Here is a 26,683-nt window from a genome sequence, read left to right on the forward strand (position 1 = left end):
ATATATATATATATATATATATATATATATATATATATATATATATATATATTTAGGAGATATATCCAAATCTGACCCGATCTTGACAAAATTTTAGAGCTATATCTGAACCGAAATTTATGTGCTTGCTTCTAGACTGAATTTGGTCGGATGTGCCAAAATTCAGGTCAGTTCGACTAATATTGACCATTTGGTGCACAATTATCCCCAAATCGGTTGAAGGTATATATGGGAGCCACATCTAAACACACTCGATTCTCACCAATAGGATTTGTCCTTGTCGTATTGAAATTTTCATCTCAATCGGCTAATAAATGCGACCTGTTCACAAAAATGCATGGACAGACGGACGGACGAACGGACGGACAGAAGGACTGACATGCATAAATCGTCTCAGTATGTGATCCTATGAAGGTCCTTACAAGTAACCATGGGTGTATCTCGCTTCCTTCTCCAAGTTACAAACATAATACGCTTACCACTATGTGGTGTAGGGTATGAAAACTTGGGATTTAGGTATCGATCTATGGCCTATGGGATTGACGACTAATCCATAAGTGAAATATCCCGCTCTAAAAAAAATATTAAATAAATAAATAAAAACAAAATAAAATAAAGAAATCTTTCAATAACAGTACTATTAGTCTCTCCGATGTGTGGGTGTAAAAGTCAAGAAGAAGGGAAATTAAAAGACTTATTAGACCATATTCAGTACCATACATGTAAGAAAATTTTTATTTTCCCCTAATTTTTCAACAACTCTGATAAAACTGTTTGCTGGGCATCATTACTTGAAATGCATATAAAAGGATTTTTTTTTTTATTATTCCCTTATATGAATACTTAAAGACTTGTGTATTATTACAGAGACGTGCTTGTGTGTGTGCATGTAGCATATTTGTCTCCGTGTGTGTGTGACTCTATTTATATATTGTATTTGTATGCCAGCAAAAGGCTATGCCTTTGCAACTTCACATGGCAATGCAATGTAAAAATAAATAAAGCCAACAACAATTATGACTTTGTGTGAGTACCTCGTCTGTGTGTGTGCATGAAGGAAGGAAACATATTTTTCTGTGCCATATAAAAAATAACGGATTGTATGTATACAAATTGTGCATATAATAATCATAAAAAAATATAATGAAAAGGATATCATATTTATTTGATTTCAATTGAATATTGATTGTGATATTTGTTAAAGAAGGAATTACGAAAGCAACACTTTTCTTCTGCGTAGGACTTGAAAAGGCATTTTTCTGTTATGCGAACAGTTGTCGAGAGAGGGAGAGAGAGAGAGAGAGAGAGAGGGGGAGCATTATAAGTTGTTGATATTTTACAAATACTTAAAATCTGTTTTTGAGATAGGATTAGAAAGACCCCAAAAGAATAAACAAAGTATTCTCTTTGAGATGGAAGTGCACTACTTGAAACATACAAAATAGGATATAGAGGTCTTTTGCATATGGTTAATCCTATATGAAAGCCTTAACAATGTTAGATCTTAGAAAATGAAACTCCATTGAGGTTTTAATCTATGAACGAATTGTCCAATAGTCAGTTTATTGGACACTGAAATTATAACAAAATTTGAAGAAACTTGGGAATAAGTGCTATTTTTTTTCAAAAACATACCATGTTTTTTTCTATTTTCACGTCATATATTGAATATACAAATTTCTTTTCTTCAGAGACTCACAACGCAAATTTATCTAGAATAATTCTTCTTTTGACACTTTCCCCAAAAAATTTTATGCGTAAAGGCAGATTTTGAGTTTTATTTGAAACGTGTTAAATTAACAGCAAAAAAGCAAACACATAATTTCCACTTGTAGTACTTAAATTTCGAATGTAATATTCTTAAAAACTATTCTACCCAGATAGTTTATTCTGAGATTTATAACAAAATAAGCAAGTGCCCGCTACTTCGTCAGTGAAAGTCAACCTTAAAATATTAGATACGTTGCAACAAATCGGGTTAGCCGTTTTTATACCCTCCACCTTGGAGGTGTTACATCCCTAAATATTCTTCGTAGACCCTATAAATTATATATATATTCATAATCAGCATAAAATTATAAGTCGATTTAACGATGTCCGTATGTATGTCTATCGGTCTGTCTGTTGAAATCACGATGCAGCCCACATTATTTGAGGTAGAGCGTCAAAATTTAGCAGAACAATTTGTATTGTATCTAGGATTGTTGGTATTGAAAAATTAGATATATCGGTTCACGTTTCGGTATAGCCCCCATATAACGGTACCTCCCGATATTCGGTATTTTGATGATTTTTGCCGCATTTTTCCATGGATTTGTCTAAAAATTGGTATTTGTTGGTCATAAAGGGTTCTAACTCCGGTGGCGAAACATTGCATGTATAAGTTCACATTTTGGTATAGCCCCCATAAAAAGGTACCTCCCGATATTAGGCATTTTGATGGTTTTTGTCACATTTTTTTGCGGATTTTTCTAAAAATTGGGATTTGTTGGTCATAATGGGTTCTAGATCCGTTGGCGAAACATTCTATGTATGGGTTCACGTTTTTGTATAGCCCTATATAGAGGTACCTCCCGATATTCCATATTTTGTTGATTTTTGCCACATTTTCCGAGGAATAAGTCTAAAAATTGGTATTTGTGGGTCATAATGGGTTCTAATGTTTCCTTTATCCTTAGGTTGAGGTAATTAAAAGTTCGGCCCGGGCGAATTTAATGTTTTTTTACTTGTTAGTACTCAAAATTTACAATTTTTTCACTTTGACAATTTGTTAATCAAAACTTCATACGTCGTACTAAATTTCTAGATTATCAAGGTCTTATTTATTTTTCAAGATTTCCCTTTTCTGAAAGAATGATAGGAAAATGTTTAGCTTTTACACCAATATATCTCTCATTTTGAAGTTTTGGGAGGAGAATATTAGTGAAACTATTGCACAATAGTTGTACAACATTTTTTTCTGTCCAGGGTTTATGTAAACACTGCAAGCCACCGTCGTTGTCATGAGGATAGTAGTTTTTGAGACATTTTTTTAGTAACTTTTGCATTGAAATCTAATTTTTTTTGGTTGGAACCACTCCCAAAAATTGATTCGAAAGGCATTTCTGTCTACGTCGGAGTTACAAACCAAAAGTGACCTCAATATCAAATTTCTGAATTCCTGCTCTAGTCCCTCACCCAATACCAAATTTGGTACTATTTTGTACATTTCGTACAATTATAGTAAACATTTCCAAAACCACCTCCATATATTAACCACAGACACCAATAGTACCATATATAGCAAATTTCATGATTTCAGTTCTATTCCCTTCCCATACCAAATTTAGTACTGTTTAGTACTTTTCGTACAATTATAGTACACATTTCCAAAACAATTTCCATATCTCAATTTCATATACCGACAGAAACCTCAATATCAATTCTAAGAATTCCAGCCCCAACCTTTCACCTAATACTAAATTTAATACCACTTAGTACTTTTCGTAAAAATATAGGACTCATTTCCGCATCACTGCCAAAATATGAAATTTCTAAATATGAAATTTCAGAATATTATCTCTAACCCTTCACTCAATATCAAATATAGTACTCTTCAGTACTTTTCGTACTAATATAATAAACATTTCCAAAATCAACTCCATATGTTCAGGCTACACATTAACAGCGATCCTAATACAAAATTTCAAGCACTATCTGTTCACGCAATACCCCATGTCTGTGCAGGACAAATTCAACAAATCGGATGAAGAATACATATAGGTGCTATAGCTATATCTGAACCGATTTCGATCAAATTACTATATTATGCTTGTTTTCAGGCCTAATTTAGTCGTATGTGTAAAATTCCATAATATTTGGATTGATATTACACATTTGGTGCACAGTAAAAGGCAAATCGGACGAAGTTATATATTTAGAGCTATATCTCAATTTTAACCGATTATCTCCAATTTCAATAGGGTTCGTCTTTTGGTCAAACAAATGATTTGTGCAAAATTTCATCCGGATCGGCCAATAAATGAGACCTGTACTTTGTTTACGAAAATACATGGACAGACGGACGGATATGCATAAATCGACTCAGAATGTGATTCTATGCAGATCATCAAACGTTTCGTTTGACTCTCTTTGAATTTAAGTCGGCCAAACTTAGTTGTCAGATGTGCCTACTGACCGACCTTATATATATAGGACATAAACGAAACCTCCCAATAATCTGTACTTTGATTTCACATTTTTATACCCTCCACCATAGTATGGAGGGCATATTAAGTTTGTCGGAATATACATTTTAGACCCCACAAAGTATATATATTCTTGATCAGCATAAACTTCTACACTGGTGGCCAAAACTAAAGCAACTTAAATCGCAAAGACAATAAATGTCCTGTAACTTTTACAAAAATAAACAAATCGTAATTATTTTTCCAGTTTTAAATTAGGGGTTTAATTCACTTTTAAGAAACTAAAAATAAAAATACAAAAATAATTTTGAACGAAAAATAATATATGGAAAACTAAAATGACCCAATTTTTGCATAGTCAAAACTAAAGCAACTTTTGATTTTTTATTTTAAAATAATTAAATTTTGGCTAGTAGTCGATAGCATAACCATTATTTTTGATATCAGCCGCACACCTACGAGGCATTGAATCTATAACACGCTCAATTTGATCCTTGAGTGTGCTGTCCCAGGCACCCCGAATTCTTTAGAAAATGTTGTGCTTATTTATTTCCGAATCTCTCTTGATCTTCCTATCTATGATACTCCTAAGGTTTTCTAAGGAGTTTAGGTCATGTGATTGTGCCGGCCACAACAAAACATGAATTTTTGACTCCCGCAACCAATATTTGACAAGTTTTGATACAAGTTTGGGATCATTGTCATGCTGAAACACCCAAATCAACCGAATATTTTACTCAGCGTAAGGGAACAACGTGATGTCCAACACATCTTTGTAAACAAACCGATCCACAACTTCCTTTATTTTATGGATAGGCCCAAGTCCATAGAAAGAAAAACAGCGCCACGCCATTTTTGACCTTCCCACATGCTTCACTGTACCTTTGCAACACTGCGGCTTGAGTCGTTCATTTTTTGGTCTTCTCACCGTAAAATTTTTCACGTCTGAGCCTTTAATGTTTAACGTTAATATTATCGTTTCCGAAAGCCTTTTCGATTTTTTCAGATATAAATGGTTTTTTGATGTCTTACGGGCATGCAGACCAGCTGCCACTACTCGTCTACGCACTGATCTCGAGCTTATATCCAATGATTGCTCTCTCACCAATCCAGTTGAACTCTTAAATGGTTGTTTTTTTATTTCACTCACAATTTGTGGATCAGTACGGGCTGAAGTTTTTCATGGCCTTCATCCGTTATAGACTGTTACTACTGATCCAGTTTCAAAAAACCGACTTAGTATACAGAAATAATTCTGAAATCACATAAATATTTATGAAATATTTCTCGGAAATCATTTTCTGTGATATGTTGTGAATAAAACAGCAAATTATCAGTGACTATCAACACTGATAATTTGCTGTTTTATTCAGGTACTGTATTTGCTTCTAGCCATTTTTAAAATTTTTTTGGGCAGTACTTAAAAAACGAAAAGAAAAACACATAGTGTTGTAAAAAACTTCTCAAAAAGGATTTATGACAAGCGAAATTGTCGAAGGAAGCAAAAAGCGATAAATATCACAGTAAAAACAACTGAAATTGCAGCGGTTATATGAATGTACAACAGAGTTTCTTTTGTTTTGTCCAAGCCAAAATCGGGTTAATAGACTTTACCAAACATTATTTTTTATATAAAAATAAATTTTGGTTTTATGTTTTAGGTTTTTAAAAAGTGAATAAAGTACCTAATTTAAAACAAGAAAAACTTTCTCATTTTCTTCATTTTTGAAAAAGTTACAGGGCATTCATTCTCCTTGTAATTTCAGTTGCTTTAGTTTTGGCCATCAGTGTATGTCGATTTACCGATGTCCGTCTGTCCGTCTGTGGAAATCACTCTAGCTTCCGAAAAAATTGAAGTAAATTGATAAAATTTTACTTAAATATGTATTATGTCTGCAGGACTTTTGGTATTGAAAATGGGCCATGTAGGTCCACGTTTTGGTATAGCCCCCATATAATGGTACCACCCGATATTCGGTATTTTGATGATGTTTGCGACAATATTCATCGGAATTGTTTCAAATTTGACATATGAAGTTCGAAATGGATGATACAGCCTATGACAGAAAATTGTATATGCAGGTCCACGTCTTCTCGTATAGCCCCCATATAACGGTACCTCCCGACATTCGGTATTTTGATGATTTTATCGTCGTTGTTCACCGGAATTGTTTCAAATTACGTTTTTGGAATTCTTAATGGGATCTACAGTCTATGAAATAAAATTGTCTATGCAGGTCCAGGTCTTCGTTTAGGCCTCATACATCAGTACCTCCCTAAATTCGGAATTTTGACGTGTTTAGGTACAGTACCCACCGAAATTGTTTGAGATGTCGTATTTGAACATCGTACATCCTATGACAGAAAATTATCTATGCTGGTCCAGGTCTTCGTATAGGCACTATATGACAGTACCTCCCTATATTCGGTATTTTGATGATTTTAGGTACAATACTCACCGAAATTGTTTGAAATGTCACATTTAAGGATCGTAATAGATGCTACAGCCTATGACAGAAAATTGTCTTTGCAGGTTCAAGTCTTCGTATAGCTCCGATATAACGATACCTCCCTATATACGGTATTTTTATGATTTTAGCTACATTATTCACCGTTTATTTCAAGTTTCAAATTTGAATATGGTAACGGCTTATGACAAACAATGCCCATGTAGACCCCAGGATAACGGCTATATTCTTATAGAACCCAATATAACGGCTGTATTCCGTATTTTTAAGAGCTTAACAGCATTTTTAACACATTCTATTTTTTGAAAATTTCCAAATTCGTTCCAAATGGTGGAGGGTATTCAAAGTTCGGTCCGGCCGAAATTACTGCTTTTGACAAAAGTTACCTATGCAGGTCCATGTCGTCGTATAGATCCAAATGTAACAGCTACATTCGGTATTTTTAAGATTTTATCATAATTTTTAACGGATTTTATTTTTCTTAATTGCCAAATTCGTTCCAAATGGTGGAGGGTATTCAAAGTTCGGCCCGACCGAATTTACAGCTTTTATACTTGTTTAATTTTTATTCACTTGTCAATAGAATTATATGCAATTTGTATTTTGAAATGACTGGCTCTTATTGTGCATTTTCATAGCTAAGTAAATAAATTGTAGCTTTTTTCTAGTTGCTCATACCGACTCTACTAGAATACCATAAAAATATTTAATTACTTACCATCGTTCTTTCCAAATTTTTTTTGTAGATCTTCAACAATTGCCTTTGTCCCACAGCAGCCATGGCTTCTCAATGCCAGTATACGGGAAAATATTCTATTTGGCGAATCATTTCGACCGAAACGTTATGACTTTGTTTTGGATGCCTGCGCTCTGAAGCCGGACATAGATTTGATGCCAGCGGGTGACTTAACAGTAATCGGCGAAAGAGGCATTAATTTGTCGGGTGGCCAAAGGCAACGTGTGGCCATTGCCAGAGCCTTGTATTCATCGGCCAATGTGGTGATAATGGTGAGAGGAAAAATCTATCAAACAGTTGCCATGTTTTAATATTTTATAGTTTGACATTAAAATGTGTGTGTGTGTGTGTATGTGTGACCATAATGCTTTACTGAATGTCATTTGTCATTCTGTTTTTCTTTGTAAACATTTAATATTTCCTTCATTTAACCATGTCTGTTTCCATGTTTTTTTTTTCATCTTTTCCGATTTCAAGGATGATCCCTTATCATCGCTGGACAATGAAGTGGCGCGTCACATTTTCGAACAGAGCATTAAAAAGATGCTGTTGAAAGCCAATCGCACTGTCATTCTGGTGACACAACAATTAAATCTGGTACAGCAGGCACACAATGTAAGTAAGCGTTTTGGGTGGGGTGATGGGGGCTCCGGCCAAATTTCCATTCACCCAAAATATTTTATGACACTTCCGATAGATGCTACTTTGGAAGGGGAGGAGAAAGGAATGGAAACAGAGACATTATTAAAACATCACTGAACTGGTGGCCCAAGGTGTGGGTGACAGTTATTGGTAAATTAATCAAAAAAATGACATTTGCAATTTTTCCCCGTTTGAATATTTGCCAAATGTCAACACGCTCTCTCTCTCTTTTTTTCGCATTTCCATGGAAATGAAAATATGATTTTTAATTTATTGCATTACTTACTTGTCTTCCGCTTTGTCATTCAATTCATAAACACTTGTAATGCCCTGTTTCCGGACCTTTTCATTTCAATGACATTCCTGCCGTTATCTGCTTTGGCGGATGTTGAAATAATTCTGTTATTGAACTGCTGCTCATCTCATCTCTCTTTGTGTGTGTTTGTGTTATCTTTTCGGTGTCTCTTTTTGCAGTTAATTGTATTGAAAGATGGCTGTCTGCAGGCATCCGGCAGCTACAAGGAGATCGCAGCCACTCATCCACACATAATCGCCAAATGGAATTCAATAATTGCCAAAGCCAATGAAAGGGAGCAACAAAACAAGTGAGTACAAGAAATGTTTTTCCATTGAAAAGGGATGTAATTTTTTCATTAGAATTATTTTAATACGAGGGAAAGAGGAATGGGATAAAAAATCGCCTGGAGTATTTGTAATATTTTGACAAAATCGGTGTTTGTTGATACTGTTTTGGGGTTTGGTAATGTCACAGAAACGGGTGGCTGTAACATTTTTTGAAGATATTTTAGCTAATAATTTCCTCACCAAGAGTTCAGTAAGTAATTCGCTTAATATATATTCTGACATATCCTACCTACATATCCCAACTTTACAGGGTGAGAAAAAAAAAACTCCAACAAAGTCAAACGCCATAATTTTTACACTTTTTTACACCCTACACCACAAGGTGGTCAGGGTATTATGTCTTTGTGCATTTGTTTGTAACAGGCAAAAGGAAACGAGATAGACCCATAGTTTCTTTTGATGATCTGCATAGAATCACTTTCTGAGTCGATTTATGCATGTCCGTCCGTCTGTCCATGTATTTTTGTAAACAAAGTACAGTTCGCATTTATTGTCCTATAGAGATGAAATTTTCCAAACAATATTTGTTTGGCCCAAGGACGAACCCTATTGAAATTGAAGATAATAGGTAAAAATTTAGATATAGCTCCCATATATATTTTCGTCCGATTTGCTTTTTATTGTGCACCAAACGTGTAATATCAGCCCGAATAGTATGGATTTTTGCACATACAACCAAATTAGACCTGAAAATAAGTATGCCAAATTTGATTGAAATCGTTTCAGATATAGCTATAGCTCCCATATATATTGTTCATCCGATTTGTTATTTTTGTCCTTCGCAGCCGTAATATGCACTCTGTTACAACAATATTTGGGGAAATATATCAAATACAGCTCAGAAATTCCGTTGCTAAACTTTATCGAGATCGATTCAGATTTGGATATAGCTCCCTTATATAACTTAGTCCGATTTACCTTTTATTGTGCACCAAACGTCTAATATTTGTCCAAATTGGATGAAATTTGGCACTTACAACCGAATTGAGCCTAGAAGCTAGTATGTTAAATTTGGTGAAGATCGGTTCAGATATAGCTATAGCTTCCATATATATTATTCATCCGATTTGTTGTATTTGTTACCCAAAACCGTAATATGCACTCCGTAACAACGATATTCAGGGAAATATATCAAATACAGCTCAGAAATATCTTTACCAAATTTTATCGAGATCGGTTCAGATTTGGATATAGCTCCCATATATATCTTTACCCGATTTCAAATAATTTGTGCTTGCTTCTGCATATTTCATCTTTTGAACTTTAAATTATAAATCATAGCGTGTATGATTGAATTCTCCCATAAAAACTTTTAATTGTTATGTGGAGCTCTACTTAATTAGCAAAGTGGTGTAGGGTATCATAAGGTCGGCCCCGTCCGACTTTAAGACTTTCTTTACTGGTTAAGGTATTATTTTGACAAAACCGGTGTTTGTTGATACTTTTTTGGAGTTTTCTAAATCCACAGAAACAAGAAACTGTAAATATGATTTTTCCTTGAAGATTTCTTACTCTGTGACAAAATGGAATACGAAACTTCTACTGGAGCTTTAAATGAAGTCAAGTCGCCTCGAATGCATGGCTCGTTTCTATTTATGATCCACTGACAGACTAAATTAAAAATTACATTGGGCGATATTTTTTTTTTTCAATAATTACAGGAAACATCTAAATATTATAAAAGAAGAGCAAACAAGTAAAAAAGCTGTAAGTTCGGCCGGGCCGAACTTTTAATACCCTCCCCATTTGGTACAAATTTGACAACTTCAAAAAATAAAATCCGTTAAAAATTCTGTTAAAATTTTAAAAATACCGAATGCCTATACGACGACTTGGACCTACATAGGCAATTTTTGTCATAAGTTATTACAATATTTAAATGCGAAACTTGAAGAAAAATCTGTTAGTAATGTAGCAAAAATCATCAAAATACCGAATATCGGGAGGTACCGTTATACGGGGGCTATACAAAGACGTGGATCGGCACAGACAATTTTCTGTCTTAGGCTGCAGTATCCATGACGAACCTCAAATACCAAATTTGAAACAATTCCCATGAATATTGTCGCTAAAATCAGCAAAATACCGAATATCGGGAGGTACCGTTATATGGGGCTATACGAAGACGTGGACCTGCACAGACAATCTCCTGTCATATGCTGTAGCATCCATTACGAACTTCAAATACCAAATTTGAAAGAATTCCGGTGAATAATGTCGCTAAAATCATCAAATACGGAATATCGGGAGGTACCGTTAAATGGGGGTTATACCAAAACGTAGACCTACATGGTCCATTTTCAATACCAGAAGTCCTGCAGACATGACATACATTTGAGTAAAATTTTATCAATCTACTTCAATTCGTTCGGAAGCTAAAGTGATTTTCACAGACGGACGGCCATCGCTAAATCGACATAGAATTTTGTGGGGTCTAAAATGTATATTTCGAGGTGTTACAAACGGAATGACAGACTTAATATACCCTCCCTACTATGGTGGAGGGTATAAAAAGAAGGTACGCATCTATTACCTGGATAGAGGGGCAAAATCTTTTTAATTTTCTTATTAAACTTGCTTAGTCGATTTGGTACCTTTCGTACAAATTTATGACACATTTCCAATCCACCTCCATGTCTCAATTGCAGATTCATACAGAAACCAAAATATTAAATTTTACAATTTCAGCCCTATTCCTTTATTCAATACTTAATTTAGTTCCACTAAGTACTTTTCGTACAATTATAGTGCACATGTACAAAGCCACAACCAGATACGACAGTGACCTTAATATCAAATTTCAGGATTTCAGTTTTTAATTTCCCTCATTGTCAAATTTAGTACCATTTAGTACAATTATATTACACATATTTAAAACCAGCTTCTTCTATCAACCATAGATACCAACAGTGACATCCATATCAAATGAACGATTTCAGCTCGATTCCTTCATCCAATACTAAATTTAGTACTATTTAACACAATTATAGTACGCATATCCAAACTCCAGTTTCTTCTCTCAACCACCGACACATACAGTCAAATCCATATCAAATTTCAGCATTTCAGTCCCATCCCTTTTCAAATTTAGTACCATTTAGTACTTATCGTACGAATATGGAACATATTTCCAAACAGCCATAAAATAGCAAACACAGATACAATTACTAATATAAATATTACATTTCAGAACTTTATCTATATCCCTTCACCCAATACCAAATTTAGTACCATTCAGTACTTTTCGTACAACAATTGTTCACATTTAGTAATCCACCTCTATAGGTCCAGGCTATACATGAACAGCTACCCCAATTCCAAATTTCAGATTTCAGGCACTTTTTTTTGTCTAATACCAATTTGTACCAAATACAGTATCATTTAGTACTTTCCAAGAAGGACCCAAATACAAATTTTAATAATTAGAGCTTCACCCAAAACTATTTCAAATTAAGAAACATTTAGTTACTAATCGCTCACCTCTTCGCGTTTATCACCTCAATTTCATTATTATGACAGACGCCCGGCCATCCTTGTTTCATGGTTAAGACAGGCTCACACTTTACACACTCCGCTTCCGACGAGACTATATTTTACATATAATTTACCTCTTCCTGCTTATTCCTTCGTCAACCTATAAGTACCGTTGTCAATTTTCTTGCTACTGAGTCATCAGGGTTAGTGGGAAGATGCTCATCGCGCTCCTCTCGTGGTAATTGACTACAACAAACAAAGTAGTCCCTATCGTTATTCTGAGCAATACGAGAAATGCAACAATCTGTAATATTTCAGAATGCTTCCGGTATTACTGTTAAATTGATGATAGGGTGACGTAACGCCACGAAAATAATCTTCCGAGATATACATAAGTTCGTTATAGTGGAAAGAACTCTCCACTCCACTTTAACAATGTCAAACACATTTCCTGTATAGTAAAGAGAACGTTGTACACCCATTTTTACCTTCAAGTCTTTTGATAGTAGAAGTTTGAACTTTCCTTTAGGAAAAAAGAGATTTGCTAAAATAAGAAAATCGATAGGAAGGAGATAGGAAAAGTCGATCAACCAAATTTTACATTAACATAACATAATGTGTAATGTATATATCAAGTTCCTAACTATACGGTAGTTTCAGAATGGTAGACTGCCTAATAGTAGGCTATTAAATTCATATTGTTTAAAAAAATACAATTTCAACCTAGATCGATATCTAGAGGGTACTTTTAAAAAATCAACACTTATTTTCATGGTGGTAAGGGTATTATGTCTTTGTGCATTTGTATGTAACATGGAGAAGGAAGTGAGAAAGACCCATAATTACTTTTGGGGATCTTCATAGAATCACTTTCTGAGTCGATTTATGTCTATCCATGTATTTTTGTAAACAAAATGCAAATCGCATTTATTATCCGATTGAGATGAATTTTCCAAACAATATTTGTTTGGCCCAAGGTCGAGTCCTATTGAAATTGATGAGAATTGGTTCAAATTAAGATATAGCTCCCATATATATCTTCAACCGATTTGGGGTTACTTGTGTACCGATAAATCCCAGAAATACCTTTGCCAAATTTTTTCATGATCGAAACAGATTTGGATATAGCGTCCATATATACATTTATTCGATATCAAAATCGGTTCAGATGTAGCTATAGCTCCCATATATATGTTTCATCCGATATGGGTTTTGAGTCCTTCACATTCGTAATATGCATTCGACAACAATAATATTTGGTACCAGATATCAGAAGGAATCTGCTAAATTTTATCAAAAACGGTTCAGATTTGAAAGTAGCTCCCATATATATCTTCAACCGATTTCAGGTTTATTGTGCTCCGAATGGCTAACATTCATCCAATTAGGATTTGTTTCCGCACATCCGACCAAATTTCAGACATGGCTATAGCTCCCATATATATGTTTGGTGTTAAAGATCCTCAAATGCCCAATATGCACTACACAACAATGATTTTTGATATCGGACATCAGAAACAGCTCGATAATACCTCTGCCAAATTTTATCGAGATCGGTTAAGATTTTTATGTACCTTCGATTTTATATACAACTTCATTCGATTTTACGGTTATTGTCGACCATACATTTAATATCAGCCCAATTTTATTTTTAAGTTTTCCATTTGGTGAAACTCGGTCCGGTTATCTATTGCTCCAATAAATAAAAATAAAATAATAATTCTTATCGAAGTCATACAATGCACTGTAAAGCTATATTATTTAGTATTAGAGGTACAAAGGCCACCTTCAATTTTGTTGAAAATCGATTCAGAGCTAGATATACTTCATAAACTGTGACTACTCTTAATCCATGAAACGGATTCAAATAAGGTTCATAGTTGGTATGATCTACTTTACAAAGATTCCAAATATAAACGTTTATTTGTTACGGGAAGCAGTACTAAATATGCATTTGGGTATCGGCCCCGCCCGACTTTTGACTTTTTCCTTACTTGTTTTTCACTAAACAAGTTAAAAAGTAACAGTCGGTATTGCCGACAAATATATACCCTCAGCCTATGTTCGAATAAATAATCGAAATATATTTGACTAGTGTTACAGTTGTTCAAACGTTTGATCCTCTATGGAGCCGGTTCCGAAGGAATGGGCCAATATTGTCCATTTTGTATCAGACCCAAAAATATGTCAAAATGTGCGTGATGTACCATATGCGAAATCATAAATTCCGATAAATGCCATATTTATATCATGCTTCTTATTGAGAGAAATATTTGAGCATAGCAAGTAGTAAAGAATTGCTAAATTGTTTCGAAAGTTATGACAGATAAAATTATTGAAAATTGTGACCCTTTGTGGGTGAGGTACCAGAAGGGGTTCGCAGATATATATCAACTTCATAACAGATTTTGTGTTAGCAAACAAATTTTTATGTGTGAAATTTGAAAAGATTTGGATGCTTATTTCGCTTTATTTGAGCGTTTTGTTTTTCAAAATCTTGAACCCTAAGTATGGGGGAGGTACCAGAAGAAATGGTTCGTTCTATACCACCTTTATAACAGATCTTGTGTTGATAGAAATATTGAGATGTGCCAAGTCTAAATGGAATCGGATCTTAATGTGGCGTTTTATGAGCTTCATGGGTATTCAAAATTTCGACACTTTGTGGGGGAGGTACCAGAAGGAGTGGACCGATATATTCCATGTTAACAGCAGATCCTGGGTTTATAAAAATATTGGAATGTGTGAAATTTGAAGGCGTTCGGATCCTTACATCACATTTTATAAGAGTTATAATTATTCAAAATGTTGACCCTTTGTGGGGGAGGTACTTGCTGGAGTTGACCGGTACTGTCCATTTTAGCACATGACCTAGCACTGACGCAAATATTAGGATTTGCAAAGTTAGAGCAAAATCGGGTAACCATTTCTCTTTCTGTGCAAAAATAAATATATTTTATGTATATTTTTTTGAAAATGTTGAACTTTTGTGGGGGAGGTACCAAAAGGAGTGGACCGATGTATTCCCTCTTAACACCAGACCTTGGGTTAATAAAAATATTGGAATATGTAAAATTTGAAGACAATCGGACTCTTACATCACATTTTATAAGAGTTGTAATTATTCAAAATTTTGACCCTTTGTGGGGGAGATACTTGATGGAGTGGACCGATATTGTCCATTTTCGCACTTGACCTAGAACTGATGCAAATATAAGGATTTGCAAAGTTTGAGTAAAATCGGATTATTGCTTCTCTTTATGTGCAGAAAAAAAAATTTTTTTGTTTTTGAAAATTTCGACCTTTTGTGGGGGATTTACCCGAAGAAGTGGACCGATATATTCCATTTTCACACCAGACCTTGGGCTAATAAAATTATTGGGATGTGTGAAATTTGAAGACAATCGGACTCTTACATCACATTTTATAGGAGTTGCAATTATTCAAAATTTTGACCCTTTGTGGGGGAGGTACTTGATGGAGTGGACCGATATTGTCCATTTTCGTACCTGAACTGGCACTGATGAAAATATTAGGATTCGCAAAGTTCGAGCAAAATCGGATTATCCTCTCTCTTTCTGTGCAATACATTATTTTCTTTGAAAATTTTGACATTTTGTGTGGGAAGTACCAGAAGGAGTGGACCGATATTGCCCATCTCCGAACTCGATCTAAGTTTGACAAAAATATTACGATGTACCAAGTTTGGATCAAATCGGACGGACGGACGGACGGACATCGGTAGATCGACTCCAAATGTTCTGAAACGGATTTGGTCCAAAGAGGCCTAGGGTCTAAAACCACTATTTCGACTAGGCATATGGCTGTAGCCATATGGCTGAGGGTATAAAAATATATTTAATACCAGTTTAAATAAGTCCTCACTTTACTCTAGGGTGAGGAAGAGTAGACACTGTGTCAATTAAACATGAACTTGATTATGTTTACCGAAAATTAATTAATCACAGGTAATAAGTCAATTGAGAAATCTGCAATTAAAAAATGCCGACTCATCATTTCCATTTAACCGTCGTTGGTAATTGTAGATAATTCCTGGAATTTTGTGGTTTCGAATAGTTTGAGCTCTGCAGGATGTTCACCAGGAAAAGGAGTAAAATTAATTCCACTACCAAGTGTTCATTATAAAAGAGGCTTTCACAGCCTAAGTAACTAACTTAAAAGTTAAGAAGAGCTGCTGGTACGGCGGGTAATAGGTTTTTCTTTTAACCCCTAAGGACTTCCGTCCTCAGCTTTAAATGGGAAATTCCATTTTTGATGGTGTTTCATTGAATTGTGTTGAATGGCATCATCATCACCCCCACCACCTCCAGCACCACAAAACAACAGCAATTCATGCTGGTGTTCCGTCGAACCCATTAACTTTTCAACGACTGAAAGAACTCCCGTTTTGCCGGATGACAATGTAACTGACGTTGTTTTAACTGATATCTTTATTCTTGAATTCATATCCTTTTCAATTGGTTTTTCTCATGTTTCTGTTTTTGTTCTTTTTCTGATGCTGTTGTTGTTACACAGCACCAGCGAAAACACCGCTTTAGGCCGTACAGCCCGTGAACGTTGGAAATTATTTAAAAATGTTACAAAATTGGGTTTATTGCGTTCCACCTCCTGTACCTCGCAACAATCGACGACGACAACGACCGGAGTCTCACCGGAGAACAATGGAGCAGGCAGTGATGCCATTGATATGGCAAGGGAAATGAAGGCAACTTCAGCGGAAAATATATTGGCCGCCGACGATGGCGAGGATGACGACGAGTACAATATAATGCCAGCGGTAAGTGTAAATTATTTATTGTTTGCTTTGTTTTTTTTTCGCTGTTCAAATACTGGAAAACGAATGAGAATTTAAATTGAAAAATTAGAAAATTAGCCGTTATTTAAACTTTGCCAAATTCAAATTGGAAAATATTTTGTGGAATGGCCTAAAGGTAAAATAATTCTTGCAATACTTCAGAATTAGACCTCAAATTAGTGCCAAATTTAGGAGAAGGGAAAATTGTGTTTTTGGGTGATCGAACAAATTTTGAGTTTAATTTCGTTGTTGACATATTGTACAAACACATTTTTATAACGTGCTTTTCAATATCAAAATGGTGGATATAAAAAGAGGAGTGGTTAACTGGTAAGGACTTATGACTTATTAGAATCTCCAGTAAAAAAAAAAACTAACTAGGGGTAATCCTGGATAAAAAAAAAACTCAACTCATGTAAACGAAAGAGCGAACAAAGCTCACCGATGCTGGTCAATCTATAGAAGGATAATAGGTTCAAGATGTGGACTAATTTCAAAAATGACTCACTGGCTGTACAGGAGCGTAATTAGCGTCCAAGAAAGAAAGTCCAAGGAGTGTGCTACCTCGGCATCAGAGGGGTAATGAGGAGTAAATCCACGAGAGTTTTGGAGACAGATTTTTTTATGCATCTAATAAAAAATTAAGTAAAAAAACATTAAGGTTAGCTGGGCCAAACTTTTAATACCCTCCACCTTAGGGTAAAGGAAACAGAAGAAATGTGGCAAAAACAATTAAAATGCCGAATATCTGGAGGTATCCTTATATGGGGGCTACACCAAATCGTTGACCTACATATGCAATGTTTCACAAACGGAGCTAGAACCCATTATGACCCACAAATACCAATTTTCAGACAAATACGGGAAAAAATGTGGCAAAAATCATCAAATTACCGAATATCGGGAGGTACCGATGTATGGGGGCTATACCTAAACGTGGACCTATAATTACAATGACTCGCCACACGAACTGGCACCCATTTTGATCTACAACTACCAATTTTTAGAGATATTCGTGAAAAAATGTGTCAAAAATCATCATAATACCGCATATCGGGAGGTGACGTTATATGGGGGCTGTACCAAATCGTGGACCCATACATGCTATGTTTCGCCACCGGAACTAGAACCTATTATGAACAACTAATACCAATTTTCAGACAAATACGGGAAAAAATGTGGCAAAAATAATCAAAATACCGAATATCGGGAGGTAAAGGTATATGGGGGCTATACCAAAACGTGGACCGATATATCTTATTTTCAATACCGAACATCCTAGACACAATACAAATTATTCTGCTAAATTTTGACGCTCTACGCCAAATAATGTGGGCTGTATCGTGATTTCAACAGACAGACGGACAGACAGACAGACATACAGACGGACGCACGGACGGACAGACAGACGGTCATCGTTAAATCGACTTAGAATTTTATGCTGATTATGAATATGTATACTTTATGGGATCTACGACGAATATTTAAGGATGTTACAAACGGAATGACAAAGATAATGTACCCTCTTTTGCAAGCTGGAGGGTATAATAAAGATTAGGTGTGAGGATGAAAGCGACTGGGAAGAGGCTGAAAGCGACTATTACACATTACAAGGTCACTATGGAAGTCTCAATAGAGGAGACAATTTCTGACAGAGTACTTATAAAGAAATTATTTGCATCGCGCATAACACTAATCACCGACAGAGTTTTGTGGAACGGCGGATGCAAAGCAAGTATGCCATAAGGAAGCTGCTGCACGGACGGCTCAAAGTTTAAGGTTTAGGCCTTTTTCTAGAAGACCTGGAGACAGAAAATCACCCGCTGCCTACCGAACCACTGATACGGTTCTTCTGGTGGAAAACCAAGAAATCACAAAAGCTCCAAACTGGTTTAGTACTAACGCAAGACCAACTACCATCATAACGGGGGCCATAATAGCCCATACAGTCAGGTCAAGAATGGTATTGAATTGCAAAACGTGGATTTACAGCTATTCTCAATAAGGATCAGTGCTCTTCAACGGCACATTTAGTGGCATTTTGCACTTTTCGCAAGTTCATATAACGCATTTCCAAAATCATCTCCTTCTCTCAACTGAGAACACCAATAGTGACATTAGTATTAAATTTCAGGATTTCACCCAATACCAAATTTAGTGCAATTTTGTACTTTGCCTGCACAATTCCAGTTACCAACAGAGACCTCAATATAAAATTCAGGACAATCCCTTCACCCATACCACCATGTGAACCATAGTACACATTTCCAAAACAGATTCTATATCTCAACCTCAGATACCAACAGTACGGATTTCAAATTTACGGATTTCAGCTCTATTCCTTCATCCAATACCAATATTGGTACTATTTAGGTCTTTTGGTTCAATTTAATATTCTTTCTACATTTCCAAAACCACCCCCAAGTCTCAAAAAACCAACAGTGACCTCAGTATCAAATTTCGGAATTTCAGCTCTATTCCTTAACCAAATTTAGTGTCACTTAGTACTTTTTGAACAATTGTAGTACACATTTCTACAATTAACGTATACGTTTCCAAAACCTACTCCATATCTCAATTCCAGATAGCAACAGAGACCTCATTTTCAAATTTGAGGATTCCAGCACTATTCCTTCACCCAATACCAGTTTAAGTACTATTTAGTAGATTTGTACAAATATAGGACTCATTTTCAAACAACCGCCAAATCACAAACAGAGATGCAATCGGTAATTTATACATCAAATTTTAGGATTTAGCTCTACCCTTCAACAAATATTAAATATAGTACCATTCAGTACATTTCGTACAATTATAGTACACTTTTCCGAAACCAACTTCATATTTTAACATCAGATACCAATAGTGACTTTAATATCCAATTGCGGGATTGCAGGTTTTTATTTTCCCCCTTTATCAAATTTAGTACTATTTTGTACATTTATGGCACACATTTCCAAAACCACCTCCATATCTTATACACAGACACCAGCAGTTACATCAATATCACATTTCTTGATTTCATATCTACAGGGTGAGATGAAAAAACTGCAACCAACTTCAGACTGCTGTCATTTCTAAGCCACTCATCCGACAGCTGTTAAAATTATTCCTGTGACCGCTCATTATATTGTTTACAAGCGTAAAAAAGTATTTTGGTGAGAATTTTCATAGAAAAAGTTATTCGTGATGGAATTCATGCGTGATAGTGCGATTTCTTTATATTTGGCTGGAAAAGTACAAGTGGCTATCGTTAGAGCACTCCAGCATTTAAATGTGAATAAATCTTTTGCGTCTCGTACCATCGCCCGTTACCGTTATACTGGTAGCGTAGCCCGACGTCAAGGAAGTGGACCGAATAAGACAGCAACTTCATCAGAAATGTTTTGAAAAGTAAAGAAGCGACTTGATCGAAACCCGCGTAGCAGTGGCTCGTGAGCTGAGCATGTCGCAATATTAAATTCGGCAAATATTTAAAAATGAGCTCTTACACCGCAACGGAAAGAAAATGGACTCAAAAGAGCTAAAGAGTTGCTTCGCTTGGCCGAAAGTGGTGAACTGCCGAATTTGGTTTTCTTCGATGATAACGGTACCTCCCGATATTCGGTATTTTGATGATTTTTTGCCGTATTTTTTCATGGATTTGTCTAAAAATTTGTTTGTCATAGTTATAGCGTTTGGTATAGCCCCCATATAGCGGTACCTCCTGATATTCGATACCTTGATTATTTTTGCCACATTTTCCCACGAATATGTCTTAAAATTGGTATTACCCTAAGGTGAAGGGTATTGAAAGTTCGGCCCGGCCGAACTTAATTTTTGGATTCCATACAAACATGGACGCATTTCCAAAACACCGCCAAACCTCCAACACAGATACCATCAGTAATTTAAATGTCAAATTTCAGAATTGTATTTATATCCCTTCAACCGAAACCAAATTTGGTACATGTTGGTACTTTTCGTACAATTGTAGATACATTACCGTAACCACCTCCATATGTCCAGGCTACACGTGAACAGCGACATCAATACCAAAGTTTAGATTTCAAGCTAGATTTAACTTAACACCACATTGTACCAAAACAGTACAATTTAGTACTTTTCTTGTACTTCTAGTACGCATTTCGAAAACTACCTCTTTATCACATACACACATATCAACAACAGACACCGCAATGTCTACAAATTGTACGTTGCCAGCTTCTTTCGTTCACCCTAAACCAAACGGTTCCAAATTTAGTACCATTTAGAATAGTTCGCATAATTAGTACACATTTCCAAAACCACCTTCATATATGAAACTTACTTTTCAACCTTGATTCTCACACCAATTTTAGTTTTTATACCCTACAACACTATGTGTTGGGGGTATTATAAATTCGATTGGGCCAAAAATTATGTAACACCTCGAAATATTGGTTTCCCACATAGGAAAGTATATATGGGTCTTCCTAGCTCGCCGAGCTAAGTCGATCTAGCTATGTATGTCCGTCCGTCCGTCTGTCCGTCTGTCCGTCTGTCCATGTTAATTTGTTATCAAGCTACAGGTCGCAATTATGAACCGATCCTCACGAAATTGAAAATGGAGGTGGGGTTAGGGTCAGAATAGAACCCTATTGTTTTTGGAGATGATCGCACGATATTTAGGGGTTGAAATGGACCAATCGACGGAATTTCGCATGTAGCTAGAGTTTAGGGCGGGGAAGAAGCCTACCAATTTGGGTGGTCATCGGATAATATTTAGCGGGTAAAATAGACCATATCTTTTGTGTTGAAAAAAAATTAAAATTTTCCATTAAACCGCGAATATTTTAAATCCCGGCGAAATCACAAAGCCATGACAAGGTTACTTCTGACCTTTACATTGATGTTAACATCCAACAAATCGGATATATAGCAAAATATGTGCGATATATATGTCTTTGAAAGAGGATATGCATGAAAAATCTCTTATATGTCGAGAACGGCTGAACTGATTTCGACAGTTCTCATTAATTCAGAATGGCCTCTTGGCAGGAAAGAAAAAACGTCTAAAAAATCGCATAAAAATATCTCTCTAAAGATGGAAATATTGGTTTTGAAACATTTTCTCATATTTTTTCAATTTTGTCATATTTTTGGCATATTTTCATTTTGAATTAAACATTTGGTAATATTTCTACAGCTAACAAAACTAAGTAGTTAGGATATCAGGATATCATATACAGATCGCATTTATGGCCCGATCCTTACGAAACTTTGCATGGGGATAAGATGAGGGTCAGAATAAAAGCCTACTCTTTTTGGAGATGATCGTCATATATTTAGGGGTTGAAATGGACCAAGAAACTGCAAAATTGTCAGTAGATCGTAATTATCGCCCGATCCTCACGCACATTTGAATGGGGGTTACCGCACATTGCAAAAGCCAAGCAGTTTCGGATGGCCATCCAGAAATATTCAATGTGTGAAATAGTTTGCCAACTTTTGTAGACTAACTATGAAAATGTCCATTCCAGTGACTTTTTGGAGAATTCACAAATACAGGAAAGACGCACTTCTGACTATTTCGTTGAAGAATATTGTCAAATGTCTGTATCTCATATAGATGCGTTTCAGTCAAAAACCAATAATAAATGTTAATCGTTTGCCACTTCTGAGAGATTATAGGTCTTTGGGAAATATTGGTTCCAGATCTAGGAAGACCATTTACGTGCAACATCTACCAATAAATTGGAAATGAGCAAATTAGTTCAAGTTTCTATTATTCGAAAATTAAAGAACGAAACCTGATGGTTTTCTTTTATTATTTGTCACAATATCTTGTGGAATTCGTTCGAGTATCTGGCCTATATAAACTGTATCATTTATTATAGTGTTTTAGGGTATTCAACGGTCGGCCCCGCTCGACTGTAGCCTTTGCTTACTTGTTTAATATATTTTATCGCATGCGATTTTTTCAATTTGACTTATAATATTGAATTGTACATTTTGTAATATTTTTTTTTATTTTACAACACAGGTTGGGGTTATTATATACAGATTGCAATAATCCTCAAGAAAAAGGGTAATGTTAGGTTCAGAAGGGCTAGGCCTATTGTTTTCCAAGATGTCCGCGATATATTTAGGGGTTGAATAGGACCAACAACTAAAAATGTGTCTGATATTTTAGCCGTTAAAAATTTAATAAATTGCATCCGAAGGGAATCTCGCATGAAGTTATGTTGTGAGTAAAAATACCAACATTAATTACAGGCGATATCCGAAATACACAAAAGGTGGACTTCTGGCTTTTTTATGCTGATTTCGTTGATGAATAAAGCCAAATATCGTAGACAAGCAAATCGTATAGATGAGTTTAAATTTCGTGATATAGAGGGGCCTCTTGCTTTTGGCGTTAATCGCAAAATATTTAGGGGTTCAAATAAACCAAAAATAGAAAAAATTTCCTGCTCGCACAATTGAAGAGAGTTAAGAACAGGGAAGAATTCTAGAATTTTGGATAACCATTGGTATATGTAGCTGTGAAATGGACCACAACAACTAACGGCACGATGGAGTGCGTAAATATTGGCTAAATGTCCCTAGTCAAAACGCTAAGATTAATATCTGGGCAGTGCTCCATGACATAATTTCAAAAGCTAAATATTCCAAAAGGATTTGGACATAAGGGGGCTTCTACCATATTGTAGTGTTGTAGGGTATCACATGATCGGCCCCGCACGACTATAGCCTTTGCTTACTTGTTTTAGTTCTACATGTTCATATAGTACCAAATGGTACCAATTTAGAAGTTTAGTACCATTTTAAAACTTTTTGTAACCTTTCAAAAAAAAAAAAAACCCTTTGGTACATCCATTCTGAACTCCATCATTCCAAATTTCAGAATGAGCTGCAATTCCGCTTGTCTAACACAAAGTATTACATTTTTAGTACATTTTACTACTCTTTGTACCCTTTTAATACGAGTACAAGAACCCAGCCTCATCACACGCTTATGAACCAAGAATAAAGGCATGGATATAAAAGCAGCTTGGCTTCATGGCTAAGCATATTAATGTCAAGTTATAAGGAAAAACGACGTCAGGTTTCGTGCGCTGCTCTTTCATCCCTTCATGATATGCCAAAGGAAGACTTCAACCTGCTTATATACCCATGCCTTAACCCTAGGGAAAATTTTCAAGATTCTAGCTTCAGCCGTTTCGTTTGGGTGTGGATTCTCGGTCAGTCAGTCAGTCAATTATTTAACTACTTGTTTATATCTGTATATAAAAGATGATATTAAAAATAGTAGATATTGATTCTCGTCCTTCTACTAAATTATCTCTTATTTGAACAGACGTTTAACTGATTCACTACGGCACATCGCTCCCATACACACTGTCGATATAAGGAATTTTGAGGGTTTTACAAACATTTTGAGGATATAAATGTTTTTGTCGCCAAATTTGTAATAAACGTCCACTACACTTCAGTACCCTTGATATCTCCTATATCACAGTATTATGTTGTGGGTTCTCATTGGATTTAAATGTACCATACGAATGCAGTAGTAGGCCCCGTTTCGATGTATTTTTTTTAAAGAGCTCGTATATTTTAATACAATTTTGAAATTTTATTTAATTCCACTCATTTTTCAGACCTCCTCGATGGCTTGCAATTCCGGCTTCAAACTGTCTCGCACACCATCTGGCTTCTATAGCTCCCGCCATCTAATCTACGATGTCCCACTTCCCCTTGATGAATGCCAACTCGAAGGTGTACCATTGCGGCGTAGACGTCGTACCGGAAATGACACATTTCGTAGCGGTCATCGGCCCAGTTCGCGCACCTCTAGTCGCCTTAGCAACATTAGTAATACACCAACAGAGTTACGCAGAAGTCTCCTCACCGATAGCGTTGGTAGTGCTGTCAGTTATATGACAAATTTAAGTAGCAGTGAAGAGGCTCCGTCGCGCACTCAATCTTGGCAACCCAGTGCACCGATGCATAAACACCAACCGCTGACAAAGAATATTTCAGCACCACCGACCTTCGAGGACAGCACGGAGGCTCGTGATGTAACGGATTCACATGAACAGAGTTTGGAAACGGGTAATGGATTCCAGCAATTCCTACGACGTATGACCATGCGTAGATCGAACAAATCGAAAGCTATTGCCCAGGTGGCACATCACAAACCCAGACCTGGTAGTGGAGATACAGCCATTGTGTAAGTATTGTTTATGTAGCCTAGTAGTCTCCTACCATGCCTTCATCCCAGCTGGCTTTTGTTATGCCAACAATGTAATGAAATTTACTTTTAATTCCATCACTTGAAAACGTCATCAACGTCATTGCCATCCGGCCATGTCAATACTTAAGAGCTTCATCCTTATCCATCCATCTGGCTTGGATCTCTCTCCCCCTCTCTGTACGAAATGATATACAATTGCAATTTATAGTTTACTCTTCTATAAAAATACCAATAACAATTCATTTTCTTTCACTCATCCATTCGCACATCACATCCTGGCTGGCCGGCCACCTACAGGAGCATCTCCGAGGAATCGTCTGGCATGGCTGGTTCATCAGTGCCATCCATTGAATTGAGTTCGGTGTTAACGGATGCAACTGAAACGGAGACGGAAAGTTGGATTGCCGGTATTGAAAATGAGGAATCCATTCAAGGTATGTATGTAGTAATGTATTCACACACACACACACATTCAGACTTACACATGCGAACAGCTAACCTACATGGATGCCTAGACTCTGGAAAATAGAATGAATGAATGAATGCACTGTGGGAAAAGTCATAATCCACTGCCGACATTGCTATCATCATTGCCATCTTACAGGGTTTGGGTTCGTTGGTATGTGTTGGCAGTTGCCTGTGGCTGGCTGGCTGGCTGTCTGCCTGCCCCCACCATCCCTCTCCACCTGCATGGGACTATAAAGTTTTTCTTCCCTAAACTAAAAACTTTCTCCATTGATTATTATCAATTGTACGAACAAAAGGTGTTTATTAAGCACTAATGATAACTGATGTTCGATAATATCCCTTGGCAGGTGGTATTGAGGCAAAAATATATATTTTGCACCCAAATTGAATTGATTCCAATCCGAATTTTTAATTGAATTGAAGTTGGAAGAGGAGTGAGTATTGCATTGTTGCAAGAACGTAGTCGAATAATTGAAAACGAAGGGAATATAACAAATAAATAAATATTGATAGCCATTAGGGGACTTCGGTAACGTTGATATGGAGGAGGCATGGGCCGGGTGAAGTCATATTTGATATATTGTATAAGGGTCAACAAAAATCTAGACATTTCAAAAAGGATTGGGAGCTTATTACAGCCAGAACTAAGTGTATCCACGACAACAACTCAAGATGTAGTAAACGTAGAAACGGGTATTCTTCCAATTACACTGTACAGCACAAAAAATAACACAGGAAAAAATCAAGTAGATTATGGAAGTAGAGGTAGACTCGTGTATTCGTGGTACAATGATGATGTGAAAACGGGCTCCTAAAACTACTGAATTACAGCCCTGAGCTTGAGGCTTCCTATCAGATTTATTCAGAATATAGAATATTTTTAAAATGAGTTAGACAGCGTAAAAAATGAGTGAAAACCCTTTCAAAAATATTATCCAAAGTGTTTAATATTTCAATATCATGGCAAAAATGGTAAAAAGCTTAAATGCACCCCTCGCAATACTCATTTCTTCCAATCATTGATTTTGA

At 35.9% G+C, this 26,683-nt stretch overlaps 2 protein-coding genes across 3 annotated transcripts in view; one reads left to right on the plus strand and one right to left on the minus strand.

Annotated features, from left to right (window-relative positions):
* The window catches only part of LOC109614278 (uncharacterized), a 42,215-nt gene extending 34,778 nt beyond the window's left edge, over positions 1-7,437 (minus strand). Inside the window, exon 1 of the mRNA XM_020039688.2 lies at positions 7,374-7,437. Within this exon, the coding sequence (XP_019895247.1) occupies positions 7,374-7,436 (63 nt within the window). The 5' untranslated portion in view covers position 7,437. The remainder of the gene's footprint in view (positions 1-7,373) is intronic.
* The window catches only part of LOC101896101 (ATP-binding cassette sub-family C member Sur), a 223,289-nt gene that overhangs the window by 150,000 nt on the left and 46,606 nt on the right, over positions 1-26,683 (plus strand). For both annotated transcript variants that reach the window (XM_011297641.3, XM_020039687.2), the window contains 6 exons: positions 7,402-7,663; positions 7,869-8,006; positions 8,508-8,638; positions 16,689-16,950; positions 24,591-25,162; positions 25,484-25,620. In XM_011297641.3, the coding sequence (XP_011295943.1) occupies positions 7,402-7,663; positions 7,869-8,006; positions 8,508-8,638; positions 16,689-16,950; positions 24,591-25,162; positions 25,484-25,620 (1,502 nt within the window). The remainder of the gene's footprint in view (positions 1-7,401; positions 7,664-7,868; positions 8,007-8,507; positions 8,639-16,688; positions 16,951-24,590; positions 25,163-25,483; positions 25,621-26,683) is intronic.

This window comes from Musca domestica, unplaced genomic scaffold (assembly GCF_030504385.1).
Source record: "Musca domestica strain aabys unplaced genomic scaffold, Musca_domestica.polishedcontigs.V.1.1 7, whole genome shotgun sequence".
NCBI lineage: Eukaryota > Metazoa > Arthropoda > Insecta > Diptera > Muscidae > Musca > Musca domestica.